Raw genomic sequence first — 21,738 nt, forward strand, 5'->3', positions numbered from 1 at the left:
GCAGGCAGATTTCTGAGTTCGAGGCCAGCCTGGTCTAGAGAGTGAGTTCCAGGACAGCCAGGGCTATACAGAGAAACCCTGTCTCAAAAAGAAAAAAGAAAAGAAAAGAAAAGAAAAAGAAAAAAGAAAAAAAAAAGACTCATCTCAAAAATCACACAATCAATGCTATGGAAGCACACCTGTAACTGCAATCAATGCTATGGAAGCACACTTGTAACTACAATCAATGCTATGGAAGCACACTTGTAACTGCAGCTACTCAGAAGAATCCAAAGGTCAGAGGCAGCTTGTATCAAAAATAACACACGGGGGTGATAGACGGCTCAGTGAATAGAGGTGCTTGCCCTCAAAGCCTGTTGATGGGGTCTGATCTCTAGACCCCACATAAAGGTAAAGGAGAGAACTGGCTTTACAAGGCTGGGTTTGAACTCAAGTAATATGTGCTTAATCGCCTGCCACAAAAGCTAATACATAAATATTAGCTACTTAATATTGATGAATAGGTTATGTGAATCAGTTTAAAGAATAAATAAAAGCTCTGTGTATCTTGAAAATTAAGTTTATTTTGCTTGTTTAAATAACTTTATACAAAGAAGCATGATATGGTCTCATCGCCTTTAGTGAACAGGTTAATTCTGAGAAGGCTTAAAAATTCACAGACATCTTTCTTCTTTTCTTAACATTTTTGCTTTGTATCCTATGCTAGCCTAATAATCAAAATCCTGCTGTCTCAGGAGTGCTGGGATTACAGGAAGGGTCACTGTGGCTGGCCTGACATTGGGTTTACCAGTAGAAAAGTCCTGCACAGGTGGTAGCCCAGACGTAACAGTGGGAGCTGAATCCAAGTGCAATGCTTCAAGGATAGATGAAGAGATTGATTTGGGCAAAAAATAGTCTCTCTCTCTGGTGTGTGTGTGTGTGTGAGAGAGAGAGAGAGAGAGAGAGAGAGGGCAGGGATAGGTGTAGGTAGGTCTAATGTCTTCCAGGCTGACCTACACCTTGTTATGTATTCCTGGGTGACCTTGAACTCTGTGCTTCTGTCAATCAATTGCCAAGATTACCATCACATATGTTTCTTGCAGTCCTAGGGGCTGAACCCAGTGTTCCTTGCACGCCAGCTAGACAAGCTCTTCACCAAATGAGCTATACCCCCAGACCTCTGAAACATGCTTTATCTACATATACTTCAGGCAGCAGATACCTAACATTTCCCTCACACCAGCAGGGCTCTTGACAGCAGCTGCCTGTCTATAATTTAATCTACTTCTGACACTATCTGGAAAAAGTTAGATTCCACAAAGAGGTCAGGGCCAGAGGAGCCCTTACTCTGGATGTTCATTGGCTATCCACACTTCTCATGCTAACCAACGAGCTGTACAACTGTACAACTCTGGGTTTTGGTGACCTTCTCCTACCGTGTACCTTCTAGGACAGCTCCCTGGGGCTATGTTAGCAGTAGTGGAGCCTGACCTTGTTAGCGAATCTATTACACTTCCCAGGTTCCAGTTCATCATCCAGGTCATTGAACTTAGCACATATACTTACTTGATGATCCATGTCTCATGCTCTTTGGTTTTGTGTTGGAAGACCCTGCTATTAAGGTAGCAGTCCACCATGTCCGGATAGCTCTCCAAGCTGGGTGCAAAATGGAGGACTCCCTTTCTCAGTGGGGTTTCCCCTTCTCCACTGACCTTAACTGGAGAGTGTCTCTGGGCACAGGTGACTGATTTTATCTGAAGGATGACCCTGCACAGAGCTTCCTGCAAGCACTGCATGATATAGCACCTAAGTCCCACTCAGTCCTTCCGGCCATATGATAGCTAGGTACTGTGTTATGACCAATCAGCTCTTCCTGTCCGTAACCCCAAACCCTTATATATACTCCCTTTGGAGCAATAAAATAGAGCTGTCTCACTGAAGCCATTTCTGGAAGTCCTTCCGTCATACTCATGGCTGTCTGAACCCTGTTCACCACTCACGCCCACAGGACGGTAACCAACATCCCCCAAGGAAAAGGGAGACCCACAGTTTTGTTCTGAGATGGTACTCTGTAACCCAGGCTAACCTAGAACTCCAAGCAATCTCTCCGCCTCAGCCTCCCAAGTGCTGGGATTAGAAGCATGAGCTGCCAGGCCCAGCTTTCCACTCTGCTTCTGATTAACATCTCCAGACCCTGGTTCCTTGAAAAGTATCACAATGGGCAGACTTGTCTGAAGTGAAAGCAGAAGTGTTTTGTCCTCTGTCCTGGATGCCAGTCGTGTTAGCTTTTCCTGGGGTGAACCAATATATCTTCAACCCAGACAGCCCAAAGGATTGATCTCATCCAAGTCTTGCTTGAGGGACCGATTAATTTGATGGGAGTTGTATACAAAGCACAGGTAACATATGGGTGGCTACACCACCAAAGAAAATAAGTCGGCATTCCAGCCACAATATTAACCACTGGCAGACACTTGGAGAGGGTCAGAACTTTACAGGCTTACAGAGTTGCCCACAGAGGCTTCAATGTGCCCTCCTGAGTGTGCCACCCACCCTTACCTCCAAGGGAAAGTGAGGGGTAACTCCAACTGGGTTGATTTAAACACAGCAATGACCAAGTCATGCCTAAAGGGCACTGTCACAGTGTTGCATGTGGGTTTTTTTATATTCACAAATTAAATTATATAAAATATGTTATGTGCTTTAAAAACTTACAAATTAGGAGCTGGAGAGATGGCTCAGCGGTTAAGAGCACTGACTGCTCTTCCAGAGGTCCTGAGTTCAATTCCCAGCAACCACATGGTGACTCACAACCATCTGTAATGGGATCTGATGCCCTCTTCTGGTGTGTGTGAAGACAGCTACAGTGTACTTATATATGTAAAATAAATAATTATTTAAAATAAAATTTATTTTATTTATATGTCCGTGACTATATGCATGAGTGGTATGGGTCCCTTCAGAGGCCAAAGGTTATCCTCTATTTCTCCACATGCACAATTCTGAATGGACATGCTTGCATACTACACACACTTGCTGTTGAGGTCAACTTGGTCTACAATAAACTGCATCAAACAAACAATCAAAAACCAAGTTGGAGGCTGGGCAGGGGTGGCACATGCCTTTAATCCCAGCACTTGGCAGGCAGAGACAGGCAGATTTCTGAGTTCGAGGCCAGCCTGGTCTACAGAGTGAGTTCCAGGACAGCCAGAGAAACTCTGTCTCAAAAAAACCAAAAACCAAACCAAACCAAAACAAAACAAACCAAGTTGGGGGTGGGGAGCAGGTTGGGAAGGAAAAATCCAAGCATGGTGGCTCATCTAATCTCAGCACTTGGTAATCAGAGGCAAGAGGATCACCATGTACTCAAGGCTAGCCTGGTCTACAGAGCAAATCCAGGCTTGCGAGAAACACATAGTACGACCTGGTCTAGGAAAAAAGTGCATGCATGCTTGCCTTTATTTAATTTTTTTGAATCCCAAGAACATTTTTATAGCTTAAAAGAAAAGCTTTGGGGAAGGTGAGTCGCTGGCTAGAGGAGGCAAGTAGAGGAGAGAAAAGAAAAGCTATACCACAGAAGCTAGCAGGGAGATCAGACCCATGGCTGGCAAGCAGATGCCTGATGGGAAGAGAGGCTTTACAGAGAGTATAAGGAAGCCTAAAATGTTCCAAAGGTGGCAGAGGTTGTGGAGTGACTGTGGAGACACAATGGAATGGGGGAGGGGATAGGGGGGCAATGGCAAGAGACACAGACATACACAGGAGGTACAGACACACATGTGTATGCAATGCAAACTGTTAAGGAATGTGTGCCTACAATAGAGAAGTAAGAAATAGAAGTTACACCCAGAGGAAGCTCCACTTCCAGGTGTTCTAACACGCCCAGGGTCATAGGATCAGAGGTGACAACATCTGCCCCAACACTGGGAGTAACTGGGACCAGCGGGACCCAGGCACCCAGGAACTCTACCCAACCAGTGGCACAGGTTCCTTCCCATCTGAGCCGGTGCCCTGAGCATACCTTGGGTGCAAACTCCGCAGCCAGTTCCGCAATACCCAGAGGAAGGTCCACTCCCAGGCGCTCTAACATGCCCAGGACCACAGGATCTCAGGATCCTAGGATTCCAGGAGCTTGGTCACACCAGGATCTCAGGGTCCCAGAGGCAGCTTGACTCCTAGGAGCTCTGACACACCCAGTATCTCAGGATCACAGGATTCCAGAATCACAGGATCACAGAAACAACTGAACTCTGAGGAGCCCTAATACAACCAAGATCACAGGAAGGACAGGCTCCAGTCAGATATAGTGAGGGCAAGTAGCATTAGAAATCATCCGATAGCAGGAGGCAAGTGTAAGAACATAAGCAACAGAAACCAAGGTTACTTGGCATCATCAGATCCCAATTCCCCTACCATAACAAGTCCTGGATATACCATAACACTGAAAAAGCAAGATTTGGATCTAAAATCACTTCTCATGATGGCAATAGAGGACTTTAAGAAGGACATAAATAACTCCCTTAAATAAATACAGGAGAATGCAGGTAAATAGCTAGAAGTCCTTAAAGAGGAAGCAGGAAAGTCCCTTAAAGAATTACAGGAAAACACAATCAAACAGGTGAAGGAAATGATCAAAACCATCCAAGACCTAAAGATAGAAATAGAAACAATAAAGAAATCACAAAGGGAGACAACCCTAGGGTTAGAAAACTAGGAAAGAGATCAGGAGTCATAGTTGTAAGCATCACCAACAGAATACAAGAGATAGAAGAGAGAATCTCAGGGGCAGAAGACACCATAGAAAACACTGACACAACAGTCAAAGAAAGTGGAAAAGCAAAAAGCTCCTAACCCAAAACATCCAGGATAGCCAGGACACACTGAGAAGACCAAACCTAAGGATGATAGGTATAGAAGAAAGTGAAGATTCCTAACTTACAGGACCAATAAATATCTTCAACAAAATTATGGAAGAAAACTTCCCTAACCTAAAGAAAGAGATGCCCATGAACATACAAGAAGCCTACAGAACCCCAAATAGACTATACCAGAAAATAAATTCTTCCTGTCACATAATAATCAAACACCAAATGCACTAAAAGAAAGAAAGAATATTAAAAGCAGTAAGGGAAAAAGGTCAAGTAACATATAAAGGCAGGCCTATCAGAATTACACCAAACTTCTCACCAGAGACTATGAAAGCTAGAAGATCCTGGACAGATGTCATACAGACCCTAAGAGAACACAGATGCCAGCCCAGGCTACTATACCCAGCAAAACTTTCAATTACCATAGATGCAGAAAACAAGATATTCCATGACAAGACCAAATTTACACAATATTTTTCCATAAATCTAGCCCTACAAAGGATAATAGATGGAAAACACCAACATAAGGAGGGAAACTACACCCTAGAAAAAGCAAGGAAGTAATCTTTCAACAAATCCAAAAGAAGATTTGACCTCTAACAACAAAAGTAACAGGAAGTAACAATCATTTTTCCTTACTATCTCTTATCATCAATGGACTCAATTCCCCCCAAAAAAGATACAGACTAACAGACTGGATATGTAAACAGGAAACCCACCTCAGTGACAAAGGCAGACACTACCTCAGAGTAAAATGTTGGAAAACAATTTTCTAAGCAAATGGCTCCAAGACACAAGTTGGAGTAGCCATTCTAATAGCGAATAAAATCGACTTTCAACCAAAAGTTATCAAAAAAGATAAGGAAGGACATTTCATTCTAGTCAAAAAAAAAAAAATCTACCAAGATGAACTCTCAATTCTAAACACCTATGCTCCAAATGCAAGAGCACCCACATTCATAAAAGAAACTTGACTAAAGCTCAAGGCACACATTGCACCCCACACAATAATAGTAGGAGACTTTAACACCCCACTCTCAGCAATGGACAGATCATGAAAACAAACTAAACAGAGACACAGTGAAACTAACACAAATTATGAACCACATGGATCTAACAGATATTTATAGAACATTTCATCCTAAAGCAAAAGAATATACCTTCTTCTCAGCACCTCACAGTGCCTTCTCCAAAATAGACCATAAAATTGGTCACAAAACAGGCCTCAACAGTTACAAGAAGATTGAAATAATCCCATACACCCACCTTATCAGATCACCATGAACTAAGGCCGGTCTTAAATACTAACAAAAACAACGGAAAGCACACATACACGTGGAAGCTGAGCAATGCTCTATTCAATGATAACTTGGTCAAGGAAGAAATTAACGACTTTTTAGAATTTAATGAAATTGATGACATATCATACCAAAACTTATGGGGCAAAATGAAAGCAGTGGTAAGAGGAAAACTCATAGCTCGAAGTGCCTCCAAAAAGAAACTGGAGAGCGCTTACACTAAAGGCTTGACAGCACACCTGAAAGCTCTAGAACAAAAAGAAGCAAATACACACAAGAGGAGTAGACGGCAGGAAATAATCAAACTCAGAGCTGAAATCAACCAAATAGAAACAAAAAGAACTATACAAAGAATCAACAAAACCAGGAGCTGGTTCTTTGAGAAAATCAACAAGATAGATGAACCCTTGGCCAGACTAACCAGAGGGCACAGAGACAGTATCCAAATTAATAAAATCAGTAATGAAAAAGGAGACATAACAACAAAATATATCTTAAAATAATCATTCTGTTTGTTGAATATTAACAGTTAAAAACATTAAAATCATGTTCTACAAACATCAGGAAAAAAGAAAGAAAGAAAGAAAGAAAGAAAGAAAGAAAGAAAGGAAGGAAGAAATAGCGGTTATACTTTTCTGACTATTGGGCAGTCTTGCAGCCTTGTAGCCCTGTAAGCTTTGCCTGTGGTAGTATATATATATATATATATATATATATATATATATATATATATATTGAAGAAAAGTTGAGGTTTAATAAAGATATCTTAAAGGACTATAAAGATAGTTCAGTGGAGGAGTCAATGCAAGTGACCCTAGCTAAAATGCCCAACAGTGGGGATATGGAACCTGAAGAGACCACCTCTAGTAGCCAGACGGGCCCAGTGGAGGGATGGGGATACCAACCCACCTACAAACTTTCAATGCAAAATTCGTCCTGTCTAAAAGAAACGCAGGGACAAAGATGGAACAGAGACTGAAGGAATAGCCAACCAGTGGCCAGCCTAACTTGAGACCCCCATCCCATGGGCAGGGACCAATCTCTGACACTATTAGTAGTGTTATGCTGTGCTTGCAGACAGGAGCCAGGCATGGCTGTCCTCTCAGAGGCTCTACCAGCAGCTGACTGAGACAGATGCAGACACTTACAGCCAAACATTGAATAGAGGTCAGGGAAGGGACCCCTATAGAAGAATTAGGGGAAGGGTTGAAGGTCCTGAAGGGGATGGCAACCCGATAGGAAGCCCAACAGAGCCAACTAACCTGGACCCCTGGGAGTTCCCAGAGACTAAGCCACCAATCAAAGAGCATATTCAGGCTGGTCTGAGCCTCTCCCCCAAATGCATATGTAGCAGAGGGATGGCTGTCTTGTCTGGGCTCACTGGGAGAGGATTGCTTAATCCTGCAGAGGTGATGCTCCAGGGTAAGGGGATGGGGGAGGGGCACCCTCTCAGAGGCAAAGGGGAGGGGGAGGGGGAGAAGTGTATGAAGGGTGACCTGGAGAAAGGGCAGTAGTCGGGATGTTAATTATAAAGGAGGGAGATGGTCCAGTGGTTTAAGAGTGTCTGCTGCTCTTTCAAGGGTGTTCTAGTCTGGTGCCTCACAATCACCTGCCATTACAGCTCCAGAGGATCTAACACATGTTTTCTGAACTCTGCACACCCATGCCAGACTCTTGGATGTGTACCCCCTGGTGAACATGCGTGTGCGCACACAAACAAAAATGTAGAGGGCTAAAAGCACTCGGAAGTAAACCACACAGGAAAGCCCAAGTTGACCTTCTGGCCAGAACGCCTAAGACATGCTACATGTGGGTATGAGGTCACCAAGTGAGAGCTGCCTGCATAAACTTGTCTTCTATGTAGGCCAGGCTAGGCTGGAACTTGCAACTCAGGCAGTTCAGAGGCTGGGACTGCCTCTGTCTCCTTGCATGCTGGGATTAGGTGTGGGGCACCATGTCCAACCCACTTCTTCCAAATACAGTTCTCAGTTTCACCTATGAAGTAAGTGTGGAGGGAAAAGACGAATCTGGCATGCATGTCTGGCACTTTTTAAAATTTTATTTTTAGTTTTTGAGACAGGGTCTCACTGTGTCTCTGGCCAGCCCGGACCTCTCTCTGTAGACGGGACTGGCCTCTGACACAGAAATCCACCTGCCTCTGCCTCCCTGGTACTGGGATTAAAGGTGTGCGCCACCACACCCGGCATGTTGGTCTTTTTTAATAAGTTCGTTTCTCCCACCAAAGTCTTACATATATCCAGAAATATGAAGGATCCATTTGAGTAGCTAATTTATCATGGACGGCCACCACCAACATTCTAAAGGAATAGGAATTACCAGCACTTTTTGCCATACTTCAGCCACCAACTGTAGGATCAAAATATTTATCCCAGCAACTACAAGTAAGCTTTGTTTTTTGTTTGGTTGGTTTGGTTTTTTGTTTTGTTTGTTTTATTTTAATTTTTGAGCCTGGGTCTCTCATAGCCTAGACTGGCCTGGAACTGGCTGCGTGTCTGAGGAGAATCTTCAACATTGGATCTACCTCTTTGAGTGCTGGGAACACAGGCTTTTATTTCATTGTATGTATTGTATTTTTTAGGATGTTGCTATAGAGTCCAGATGGTTCTGTAACCCACAGTCCTCCCAGCTCAGCTTCGGAAGCATTGGGATTAAGGCTGGCACCACTGCACAGACTAAGAGATAAAATGTCTAAGAGATGTCTCAGTTGTTAAAGAGCTTGCCTTGAAAGCATAAGAACCCAGAACTCAATCCCCAAACACACATAAAAATCCCAGGTATTGAGGCATGCATCTGTCTTCCCAACACTGGGAAGTGGGAGCCAGAATACCTGGGACTCATTCGCTAGCCACTCTAGTCTGACTGTGAAGCTCTGGGTCTGTACTAGACCAGACAAGGGCCTGCCAGCTTCACAGTAGTTACCAAATGAGTTAGTTGTCTGATGTTTTTCCTTCCTCTTTTTTCAAGATAGGATCATCTGAAGTAGAGTTCTAGAGACCTCACTTTTCTCATTTTTAAATTGTTGGTGTACATATAGGATTGTGTGTTCTTGTGCATGAGGATGGACATGACATGCTACGAGGCACATGCTCAGGGTAGAGGACAGCCTAGGGGATTGGTCCTCGCTTTCTTCCTTGTGTGAGGTGGGGTCTGTTGTTAGGCATAAAATGTCCTGAGGGCTGGAATGCCACCTAGCCCAATAAAATTCAACCTTGTGCTTGATTTCCCAACCTAGGACTGAGGATTGGACCCAGGGCATAAGACAGTCATGCATTCTACCTGTGACTACAACTTAGCTCCTATTGGCTGTTCTAACCCACCTTCTCAGTTACTAATCCTTCACATGGTACATGCGGCTCCTATCTTAACATACAGTGGTTATTTCAATGAATGAAATGTCCATTCACACAGGTCAAGTTCATCTTCAGTTTGTCTCCTAAAACGGGGCAGCAGCAGCTCTCCCTTAAATCACTGTCAGTTCAGTGCCTCTTCCCCCAATATTCTGTTTTCTGACATGCATTGTGTGTGTGTGTGTGTGTGTGTGTGTGTGTGTGTGTGTGTGTGTGTGTGTAGCATGAGGGGATGTGAACTTGTATGTACATGCAGGCAGAGGCTAGAGGACAACCTCAGCTGTCATCCCAGGATATCATATTGGCTAGACTGCCTTACTCTTGGTACCTAAGTCTCTGGGGTGCTTGGATGGGAAAGGCAGACAGGCATGTGTCACACTTGTGGCAGCGATCATGTTCTCAGAGTCACTGAGAATGATTGTTAAAAACACAGTCTGGTTTCCAGTGGTTAAATTTAGAAGACTTATGGGTGGTGGATTTTGTTTGTTTGTTTGCTTAATTCCTAGCTTAAATGTGCTGGCTAAATTGGCCTAGAACTTGGTAAGACCCTGTGTCTGGTGTGGGGTGGGTTAAGATTTCAAGAGCTTCAGAATCTGTACCTGTATAGAAATAAGGCCAAAGGGTGCCAGGAAAAGAATTCCTGAAAGTGTAGAGAAGAGACCTGTCATTCATATTATAGAAGGACAGCTCCCCCAATTCATAATCCAAAAATATGCCGATCTTGCTGGGTTGCACCACTGGCAGAAACTCAGTTCTCATAGGTCCATAGGTGACATAGCCATTCTCAGTGTGCCGCCCAATTGCCCAGAAGCCTGAGGGCCAGTTGCTCCAGTCCCCAGAAAAACGGGCTTGACACACACCCAATGCCCATCTGGGCTTGTCTCCCACTTTGACTTCCCAGTACTGTCGACCAGAATAGAATCCTTTACATCCCAGGAGAGCGGGCCAGGGGTGAAATGACTGAGGGCTAGCACCCACACATTGCCTTGCTTCTTTATAAAACACAGATTTTCTGTCCTCAGAAATAACAAGCTGAGGGTGTGCTGTGTTACGATCAAAAGTCACATCTGTTTGAAATTTCTTGATGATTCTGTTCAAGCCAGAATACTGTGGTGGGAGACTGAGGCCATATTGCTCTGTCCTGAATGACCACGGTTTGGGGTATTTAAGGTTTTGCAACCTGTGGTAGGCTGTCAGAGTGCTTGTCAGGAGTATGACATCTGACGCTTCATGTATGCCCTCCACTTCCTTCAACAGATCTTTTGCTGTGGAAACATGGTCTGACAGGGTCTCAAGATATCCATTCAGTTCTGAGAAACTCACCAGCTCATTGATATTTATCTCATTTAGACATGCCTCATACTCAGTTTGCAGGAATAGTTTGATTTGGGCAAATTCATAACTTATTTTTTTCTTTTGATATTCCGTCTTCTTTCTCAGTCCAAGAACTCTTCTGTGCTGCAGAGCTAACTTTTCTTCAGCTTCCTTCACTCCCCACTTAACACTTTCAATGGACATCTTTAGAACTTTCTGGTGATAAGAACCAGCTTTCTTAATGGAGCAGGTGTAATGGCCCTGGTGTTCGACAGAGAGACTACACTTGGTACATAAGACATCCCGATCCTTCACGCAAAACAAGACCAGAGGCTGATCATGTTTCTGACACACTGTGTGTTCTTCCTGCCTCTTCCTCTTCCTCTGTCTCTTCGGCAGGAGCCTAATGATTTCAATCATGTTTCGGAACTGATGGTTCCTGCTTAAGCTTCTCTGTGGCAAGTGAGTCTGACAGACAGGGCAAAAAGTGTCTTTTAGATCATTCCAGAGCAGACAGAGGCAGGCATGACAGAAGTTGTGACCACACCCATTGGTCACTGGGTCTTCCATGAAATCTGAGCAAATGAGACAGGTACAATTGTCCTGCAAGTTTTTTAGGGCTGTGGAGTCCATTGGCCGGAGAGTTGTGTCCTTCCAAGTCCTTGTAGGTGTCATTGGTCTGGTACTCTGATGGCATTCACTGACATCCAACCAAAGTATCTTAACTTATCTCAGACAATGAGCAGAATTCACAGCTTGTCTCACAAGTTAGGTCATGAGCTTGGTTTAGAAAGCAGACATCGATGTAATGGACCTAGGATTCCTGAGGATGAGAAAAAAATTCTTTTTCAATCTATTTTTATAATTTTTAATTATGTGTGTGTGTGTCTGTCTGTCTACATGTAGGAAACTGAACATTAGTACAGGTCAAGTCATTGTAGTCAGAGTAGCAAGATGGCGCAAGGGGTGAAGGTGCTTGAGGCCAACCATGGTGACCTGAGTTCTTTCCACAGAGCCACATGATGGAAAGAAGGAACAAATCTCTAAGTTGTTCTCTGGCAGCCACATGTAGGCTCTGAGTCCATAAACACACATACAAAAGCCAAAACACTACTTCAAAATAAGGTAAAAGTATGAGGAGACAACCAACTCCATAAAGGTATCCTCTAAACTCAAATGCACACTTGTGGTTTGAATGCCCAAACACATCACAAATGTACATGTATATAAACAAACAATATCAATTAAAAAATAACAAAGTGACTGTCTTAGAGAAAACTACACCCATGCTCTTGGTCGCTTTACTTTCTTCCTGATTTCATCTTTCCTTCTTGTCCCATATAAACAAAAAATCTACTAAAAAAAATCAAGGCCAGGGTTGCAGCTCAGTAAGTTAGTGTTTGCTTAGCATACACCAAGCTCTGGATTTGATCCCGTATAGAATACACTGGGTAACACCTATAATCCCGGCACTTGGGAGGCTAAGACAAGGGGATGGCAAGGTAGGAGCCAGCCTGGGCTACACTGAGAGAATTTGTCTCCAAGCAAAACAAAATACAACACAGTACACTACCAACCAACCCAAAGCCTTCCAAAGTTTATGATCATTCTAGACTACATAGGGAATTTGAGGCCAGCTTGAGTTACATGACGAATTTTCCAAAGATAGATAGATAGATAGATGGATTTACAGGTTGAAATACTAGCTGACATAGATGATACTGAAATACTGCCTCATTGTCCTTTTGTATACTTACATATTACTGTACAATCTTCAAAACTAATACTGAGCCAGGTGGTGGCAGTAGTGGCTGACACCTTTAAGCCCAGTACTTGGGAGACAGAGGCATCTAGATGCCTGTGTGTGTGTGAAGCCATCCTGGTCTACAGAGCAAGTTCTAGAACAACCAAGGCTGTTACAAAGAGAAAAACCAAAAGAAATCTCGAAAAACCAAAAGAAATAAAGAAAAACAAAACAAAACTACAACAACCAAGAAACCTTAATATTGAAATGCTACATACACTATTGCTGTATTCCATTGGTTGGAGTTTCCAGAATCCTAAATACATCTCAAGAGGATTTCACACAGAAAGTAACATTTTATACTATGATGACATAAACAGATACAACTAGAGAGTGGGCTCTAATTAAGAGTGTTCTGCTCCACACTACCATCAAAATGGCTACATAGTTCTGATGAACTGAATCTCTGTGGGCTTGAGTCTCTATTCAGGAAGTTGGGTGCATTAAATGAGACCAATGATCTGCAAGTTGTCTGTAAATTAGAAGTGTGTGTGTGTGGGGGGAGTGTAGAGCACACAGGGCTGACTGTAAGAGATGGGTGGGGAGTGTGGAGCACACAGGGCTGACTAAGGGAGGGCTGGGGAGTGTGGAGCACACAGGCTGAAGTACAAGGTGGGGGACGGGCATGTGGAGCACACTTGCAACCTCAGCAGTGGGGAAGGAAACTGAGGCAGGATCCTTGCCGAGTTCAAAGGGATCATCAGCTTTCCTTTCCAAACACCTTGCAGATTTCAACCTTGAAATAACTTCTCACAACTCTAAGATAAAGAGTTATCATCAACCACCCACTTGAGCACACCATTCACACCGTTCTGACTTTATACTTGTGGCCACTTTTGGTTAAGAATACCAGAGTGTCAAGTTCATGGTGGAAATTCTTTTTATAGCCCAGTGTTTTTAACAGCCATCCCTTCAATCCCTGCACTCTAACAGGCAGGAATGGGAAGATTCTCGTGAGTTCCAGGCCAGCCAAGTTACTAAGTGGAACACAGTCTCAAAAACAAAACCAACTAACCAACAAGAAAGGATGCATTAAACTGAATAGGCTGGGCCAACCAGATGGCTCAGGGAGTAAGTGTGTTTGCAGCTCCCGGATACAGAGGACCACCTGAATTCAATCCCCAAGACCCACTTAAAAGCTGTGAGGAGAAACTCCACCACGGGGCTGTCTTTTGACCCTCCACAAGAACCAGGATACAAACAAGCATCCCCACACATCTCACATGGACACAATAACAAAGTGATTTAGTTAGATTTTGTACAAGCTGGCCTTGAATTCATTATGAATAATTAAGACAGGCTTTAAACTTGGATCTTCCTGCCTGAGCCTCCGGAGTAGCTGGAATCTGACCTGTTGGCCTGCATGCAGATCCACAAATTCAAATCCTGTCTTAATTAATTAATTAATTTATAATTAATGTTGAGAGCAGGTCTCAAGATGTAGACCAGGCTGGCCTCCAGCTCCCAGAGATCCTCCTGCCTCAGCCTTCCTAGTGGTGGGATTAAAGGCGTGCCCCATCATGCTCAACTTGATTCCGGTCTCCCGCTCCCCTTAAAAGCCACCTCAGAGTCTAAAGAGAACAGAAAGCACAAAATCTGTGCCCAGACGATTTCTGCACTTAGTTTGCTCCCATCAGCCCTTTCTAGGCACCCACCACCAACAACAACCATATTTTACCTGTGGAAGGCACGCAAGCAACCCTACCGAAAGGCTGAGCCCAGCACAGAACACACAGACCTCTCAGTTGCTGACCGAGTATCTGGAAGTGGGAGGACAAAGGACCTGCGCATACCGGATGGGCCTGGATGAAGATTGGCAGCTGCTTTGATGATGATGAGGTCCTTGTTCGAATTAACAACTCCAAAAAATATTTGTCTTTTGACCTCTGCAAGCATCATGGTATGCACCCGCCAACACACACATCTCGCACAAATACAATAATGACGTTTTTGAGTTAGACAGTCTGGACTGGCCTTGAAAGAAGTCGGTAGCTCACGCACCAACATGGCGACCTATAATCATCTTGGCTGTCCTCTGATCCCATGTGAGCCACCACATTTGCGTGTCCACAGGCACATCCACTGCACACAGGTGCACACAATAAAATAAAATAAAAATCCAAACACAGGAGCAGGATGGAGAGTTCAATGGTTAAGAACACTTAGTACTCTTGCAGAGCACACAGGTTTGGTTCCTGGAACCCACATAGGTGGCTCACAACTGCCTGTAATTCTAGTTCCTGGGGATCCAACACCCTTTTGTGGCCTCCTCATAACTGAAAAAAAAAAAAAATCTTGAAAAAAAAAAAGGCAATAAAGACAAAGCAAGATAGTTCAATGGGTAAGGTGCTGCCTGCCAAACTTGATATGAATTGGATCCCTGGGGCCCAGGTAGTGGAAACAGTATAAGCTGTCTTATGACCTCCACAAGCAGGATGTAGCCCTGACTTACAGACACAGGCAGGTAAGTTAATTTAATAAGAAATACTTTTAAAAGGACAGTAAGACAAAGAGCTGGGCTCCATTCCAGTTCTGGTGACAGGGCAGGGGGTGGTTTGCAGGGGGGTTATCTAAGCACCTTTTCTCATTTGTTTTTGAGTTAGGGTCTCTCTATATTGCCTAGGTTGGTCTTGAACTCAAAACCCTCTTGGTTGAGATTATAAGTGTGTTTCATGGCACTGAGCTCTGAGATTGGGTATTTTGAAGGGAAATTAAAGTTTCAAAATGAGCAGGAGTTTGCAAAGAGACATGAACAATATTACATAGCAGTGGTAAAAACCAGGAGAGTTATTTCAGCTTGGTGCCAGTTACGGAAGTAAGCATTCCATCTTACCCAAAGATTTGAGAAGACACTTCTGGTTGGGAGAACCATATATAATGATATGAAAGGATCTGCAAGAAGTGATTCCAGGACCTCTCACCAATACTCCAATCCAAGGTACACACGAAGCTCATATGAAATGTTAGTGGCTGGAGTGGGTGTGCCCGCACACCCTAAATCCCATCACTCCTGAGGCAGAGACAGGTGGATCTCCATGAGTTCAAGATTTGCTTCAGCTACATATCGGAGATCAAGACCAGCTGGAGTCACACGGCAAGACACTATCCCAAAAATAATAACAAAGAGAGTGACTCAGGTGTGAGAGCTTGTGTTTATGCTTTCAGTCGTAATATTTTCAGTGTTCAGGCAAGACATGGATCCGTGGTGGTGTTGAATGGGTAGTAGAGAAAATAGTTACTCAGACCAGAAGCTCCAGTGCCTGGGGGTAAGCTCATGATTATTCCTTGAGTAGAACCTTAACGAGGAGAGCAGCTATAGATGTTTGGTATTACCATTATGGAATTGTCTCCCTAGCTAACTAATAACAGTAGCCCCTTAGACTTCTAACACTGTTGGAGAGTAGACAAGCAAGCATAGAGTGTACTCAGAGTTTAGTTAATAAGATTAAGAGTAGATAAAGAGCCAGTCTGACTCCATCTTAGGCTTAAAAACCATCTTATGCTAACAACAAAATAGGTTCGTTCCTGTTTATGATTAAACCTCTGTTTCTCAAAGATTGGTCTATGCCCCTCACCTGTAACCTTAACTACAAATGATTCTGTACTGCTTGTTTCAGGAAATGGCGACCATGCCTTTATCTCAAAAACATTTGGCAACCCTACCTTTGTTTCAAAAGGTTGTTGAGTCTGTCTTGATATGACCTTGTTATGACCACCTTGCAATGTCTTTGTCTCAGGAGGTCTTTATGACTAACTTATTATGCTATGTTCTGCTACTTTAACTCCTCCTATTTTTCCCTTCATAGTCCCCCATTTGTCACCTCCTACCCCTGTGTTCCTCACATCCAATGCTGACCTCTGGAACCCCACTTTTAGAGAGAGACAGCTGTGTACAGGAATACAAAAAAGCTTGCTTTAACCAATTGCTTGCTTTAATTAACTTGGCCATGATGATTTGAGTCTTTCTCTTTGGATCTCTGGGATTGACATAGGAAGGATATAGGATGAGGAAGAATACAGATTAAGTATTAGATTTAAAAAAAAATCGACTCTGAAGAAAATGAAAGAAATTGCCAAATGTGAGTAACATAGCAGGGAACACTGAGACAGGGTTAGTGGCTGTAGATTTTAAAGATTGTTAAAGTTGCCGGGTGGTGGCGCATGCCTTTAATCCCAGCACTTGGGAGGCAGAGGCAGGCGGATTTCTGAGTTCAAGGCCAGCCTGGTCTACAGAGTGAGTTCCAGGACAGCCAGGGCTATACAGAGAAAGCCTGTCTTGAAAAAACAAAAAACAAAAAACAAAACAAAGAAAAACCCAAAGATTGTTAAAGTCACACACAGCGTCCTGTGACTTTATAGGTTATAACTAAATCAAGGGGGAATAGAAAGGATGAAAGGGAAAAGACAGGAATATGGGAGGACAGTATATGGGGGGGGGGCGCTATATGAGATTCGACTGAAGGTAAAGGACACTTTACCATGAATTAGATGAAGAAAGAGAAACAGACCTAAAATGTATCTGAACAATACACCAAAGGAAAGCCACCATGAGATGTATATACAAGATGTGGTAAACAGTAGGAAATGTAAGATAAGAGAATACCTGTTGGATGCATTGCTGGCACAGTGAGTTGAAAAGTGATGTCTCAGAGTCCTGTGGCTCTGGTGTAAGGCTCACTGGTCTCTTGCAGCCTCAGTGTTTGGGGGATCTCTGTAGCTGTGGGGGCTGGAGACCAGCTTCCCAGGTCTTCTCTGGCACACAAGCATTCTCTGACCTCCAGGGCGGGTTGTTTGTGTGGCACAGTGTCTTACACTGTAGACTAAAGTGACCTGAAAATCCCTGTGTAGCCCAGATCTTGAACTTACAGGGATCCTCCTGCCTGCCCCTGCCTCTCTTATATTTTTGGTTGTGAGCCTAGCCTTTAACGGCTGAGCCATCTCTCCAGCCCAACCCCTGCCTCTCAAGTGCTATGGTTGCAGACAGGCACCATCATGCCCAGCTTTTGGTACCTGTCCTTGTGTGAGAAAGCTTACTTGTCTCTCAATAATCCTCCCTCTGGAAGTGGTTTTCTTCCAGGTTATCTGGAGTCTTTTTTCTTTTCCCCCTCTCTCCTTCCCTCCCCTTCTCCTCTGCTTCCTTCTCTTGTTCCCCTCCTAGCACCTTACTCCTGCTAGTCCAGCTCTCTTCACTGATCAACACCCGCAATCTGCTACTAGCCAGGTTCTCCCCCAAGTCACCCAGGCTGGCCTTGAACTCAATCTCACTCTGTAGTAGAGGTATGCCTTTAACTACTTTGGTCTCTCCTCTGTCTCTCTCTCTCTCTCAACACAAGGTCTATGTAGCTTTGGACAGCCTGGATCCTAGGGATCCTCCCATGGTTCTGCCTCTCGAGTACTGAATATTGTGATTAATGCTGTGTGCTACACCCCTGGCTATGTCTCTCTGCTCTCTTTCTCTCTCTGTCTCTCTCTTTCTCTCTCTCTCTCTATATGTATATATTTAGAGATAGATAGATATAGATTTTTTTAATTTATTTAATATATATGATGAGTACACTATAGCTGTCTTCAGACACACCAGAATAGGGCATCAGATCCCATTAAGATGGTGAGCCACCATATGGTTGCTGGGAATTGAACTCAGGACTTCTAGAAGAGCAGTCAGTGCTCTTAACCACTGAGCTATCTCTCCAGCCACAACTATGTCAATTTTTAAAAGCATGTGCTCACTAGTTCCCTTCTGCTGATTCTGTGCCTGACAGCAAAGTCCTGATACTCAGGGCCATAGGAGAGCCACTCAGGGTACAGTGAAGTGGTTTGCTCCAGGCCAGTCTCAGCAACTTAAACTCTACACGGCTGTAGGAGAGAACTGTTATTTTCATAATACTGAATAGAGTGGTTCTGGAACAAGATGACAAGGGGCAACCTGTGACATATATTAAGCTACCCCAAAATAAAATGGAGGGGACCAGATTTAAAATGTAGAAACAGACTAGAATAGTATTTTTATCTGATTGGAAAGCTGAATTTACTGAAATATGTATAACCTGTGTTTGAAAGTCCCTGTTTGTAGTACCTGCCTGTAGTCCCAGAACTTGGGAGGTTTGAGGCAGGAGTATCAGAAATTCAGTGTTGGGCTTGGCTATAGATTACACAAATATTCAGCAGCTACAATTACTCTCAGAAGACCTGCACAAGATTGGATCCCTTTAACCTTTGGTCATGAAAAGGATTATAAGAGGCTAAAGGATTGCTGGACAGTTGAAATTTTCTTGATCTATTATTTGTGGGTGTTCCAATAGGCATACCCTTACCTACATGCCTGTATGTAACTCCAATTGTGTTCATTGGTTCACCAAACTTTGGGTGAAAATTTTGGTCTGTCTGGGGTGAGTAGACCTTTGTTCCTGTATTCAAAAAAAAAGAAAAGGCTTGGTGTTCAAGGTTTAAGAAGATCTTTAAACCAAGCAGAGGCAGAAACAGGTAGATCCCCTGGGTTGAAGGCCAGCCTGGTCTACACGGTAAATTCCAGGTCAGCCAAGGCTGCATAGTGAAACCCTGTCTATAAAACAAAAGCCCAGGCTGGAGAGCTAGCTCAGTGGTTAAGTAAGTGCACTTTCTGGGCAGTGCTGAAGACCAAAGCTGAACATCTATAACATATATAACAAACCGTGTGTTCCGTCTACACATGCCTGGCCCACGGATCCAAGTTGGGCAGAGACAGGAGGGTGCATAATCCAAGTTCCAGGTTCAGGGAGAGAACAAGCCTCAGAGGAAAAGAGAACGAACAGCCAAGGATCCCAGTACTGCCCTCTTCTGGCCTCTGTCTGCGTAGACGTACACCCATCACCTGCTACCTGCCCCCCACCGCCCCCCACCGCCACCCAAGGACACTCCAATTAATACATAGAATCTTTAAGAAACACTGCTTGACGGTATCTCTCTACAACTGACTTGCTTTCAGTAAGCTTCCACAAATTCAAACATGGGTGTCTTTCCTGTAATAGTGGTTACTGAATATAAAATACAACGTACGGATCCAAACCGATTATGCTGGGAATGACATCCAAGGCTTCACAAATGACAGGCAGATGCTCTAAGTCTAAACTCTCTCCACAACCTCGTCCATGTGTCTAACCTTGAACATCAGAACTACTCAATAGGGAGGCTGTGTGGGTCTCCCTCAACCTCTCCTCCCAAGGCTTTTAACCCTGAGCCTGAGTGTGAACTAAGACACTGGAATGCCTAGCTTCAGTTAACCTTGAGCCCAGGTGTGAACTGGGACCCTGGAATGCCGAGCTTCAGTTAACCCTGAGCCCAAGTGTGAACTGGGACCCTGGAATGCTGAGCTTCAGTGTTCTCAGCCTGGAGCTGAGGCTTGAAGGAGACCTAACACCTAGGCTTCGGGTTGGAAAGCCAGGGGCTGCAGTCAGAGATGCTAAGTACTGCCAGCCTGAGATAGTGTTATCTGTCTAACTGGCCCAGAGAAATGTCATCTTATTCTAGGATACCAGAACAAAACCAGGCTCAGGCATGCCCAGTGGATCAGCAATTCCTTGCAGGTGTGTCTTGGTCTCAGCCTGTAGCTCTGAGATGCCGTAAGTCTGGGCTGTGGGGGACATTCCATAGTTCTCCATTGTGCCAAGGACTGGGATTCAGTGAACACAGACACTCCTGGCTCTGGGGCCTCACTCTGTACATGATGCTCAGTTGAATTAAGACATGCATCCCTGGGACTTAAGTTTCAGATGGTGGTGAGCCACCATGGGGTGCTGGGAATGGATATCAGTTCCCTGGAGCCATCTCTCCAGCCTCCAATTTCCAGGCATCCATCTATTTATTTATTTACTTATTTATTTATTCATTTATTTATTCATTCATTCATTCCAGATCGGTTTAAAACAAACAAACAAAACAAAACAAAACAGAACAGGGTCTGGCAAGAACACTGGTATTTGGGGGGAAATACCAGCCACACAAAGTAGCTCTAAATGCTCTTCATTCCATTCCCAGGGCATCTAAAGCTCTATTCTGGCCTCCTTGGGCACTGTATACCCATGGTGTATAGCCACAGATTCAGGTAATACACCCACACACATGACTACATTATTGTAAAAGAACAAAATAAAGCCATGTTCTCGTATGGAGCCCAAACTGGCCTCTAGCTCAAGGCCTTCTTAGGCATGGCCATTGCACCATCAAGCAGAGAGCCTTCAACACTGAAACAGGGTGTTCAGCATTTGAAGTCCACTCTTGGAGACATATTTTGTGATGCTGGGAATTGAATCTGGGAACTTACTCATTCGAAGTAAGAACACTAGTGCTCAAGTGTACTCCTGGCTAAGCCCCATGTATAGCATGGGTCATTATCACAACAGCTTTTTGGTTTTTTAGGGGTATAAGAGTTTTTAGACTATGTAGCCCCAGCCTCTCGAGTACTGGAATTACAGGGGTGTGCCACCCATGCTCAACTTCAACAGCTTCCTTCCTTGGCTTGCTGTCACCGGGCTGGCATCTCACTTCCCATACTCCTTTAGCTCCTGGAGTAGTTGGCACTGCAGAGTTCCTACCTGTCAGAGAGTTTACTGTATATATACTACAATAGGTGTAAGTGGTGGTGTCAGTGCTGCGTGAGCTCCCTTTTGTCCACAGTAGAGTCAATAAAACAGACCACCAACTCAGTCCTCAGCACTGCAGAAAACTGGGTAATCTGGAGTAGATTCAAGGCCAGCCAAGTCCACGTAGTGATACCTCAACAAATAGAAGAAAGGAAGGGGGCTGGCGAGATGGTTCAGCGGGTAAGAGCACTGACTGCTCTTCCGAAGGTCCTGAGTTCGGATCCCAGCAACCACATGGTGGCTCACAACCACCCGTAATGAGATCGGATATCTTCTGGTGTGTCTGAAGACAGCTGCAGTAAATTACCCCAGAGCAAGCGGGACTGGAGCCAGTGGGGCCCAAGTGAGCAAGTGAGCTGGCCGAAACGAGTGGGGCCGGCAGAGGTCCTGAGATCAACAGCAGCCACACATGATAGCTCACGGCCGTCTGTACAGCTACAGTGTACTCATACACATAAAATAAATAAAAATATATCTTTAAAAAAAAAA

At 44.1% G+C, this 21,738-nt stretch overlaps 1 protein-coding gene across 1 annotated transcript; it reads right to left on the minus strand.

Moving 5' to 3' along the window:
- Positions 1-10,020: 10,020 nt before the first annotated feature.
- Positions 10,021-11,460, minus strand: LOC116067812 (tripartite motif-containing protein 60-like). The gene has a single exon (XM_031336856.1). The coding sequence runs from the start codon at positions 11,458-11,460 to the stop codon at positions 10,021-10,023; it is 1,440 nt and encodes a 479-aa protein (XP_031192716.1).
- Positions 11,461-21,738: the final 10,278 nt, after the last annotated feature.

Source organism: Mastomys coucha, unplaced genomic scaffold, assembly GCF_008632895.1.
Source record: "Mastomys coucha isolate ucsf_1 unplaced genomic scaffold, UCSF_Mcou_1 pScaffold22, whole genome shotgun sequence".
Lineage (NCBI taxonomy): Eukaryota > Metazoa > Chordata > Mammalia > Rodentia > Muridae > Mastomys > Mastomys coucha.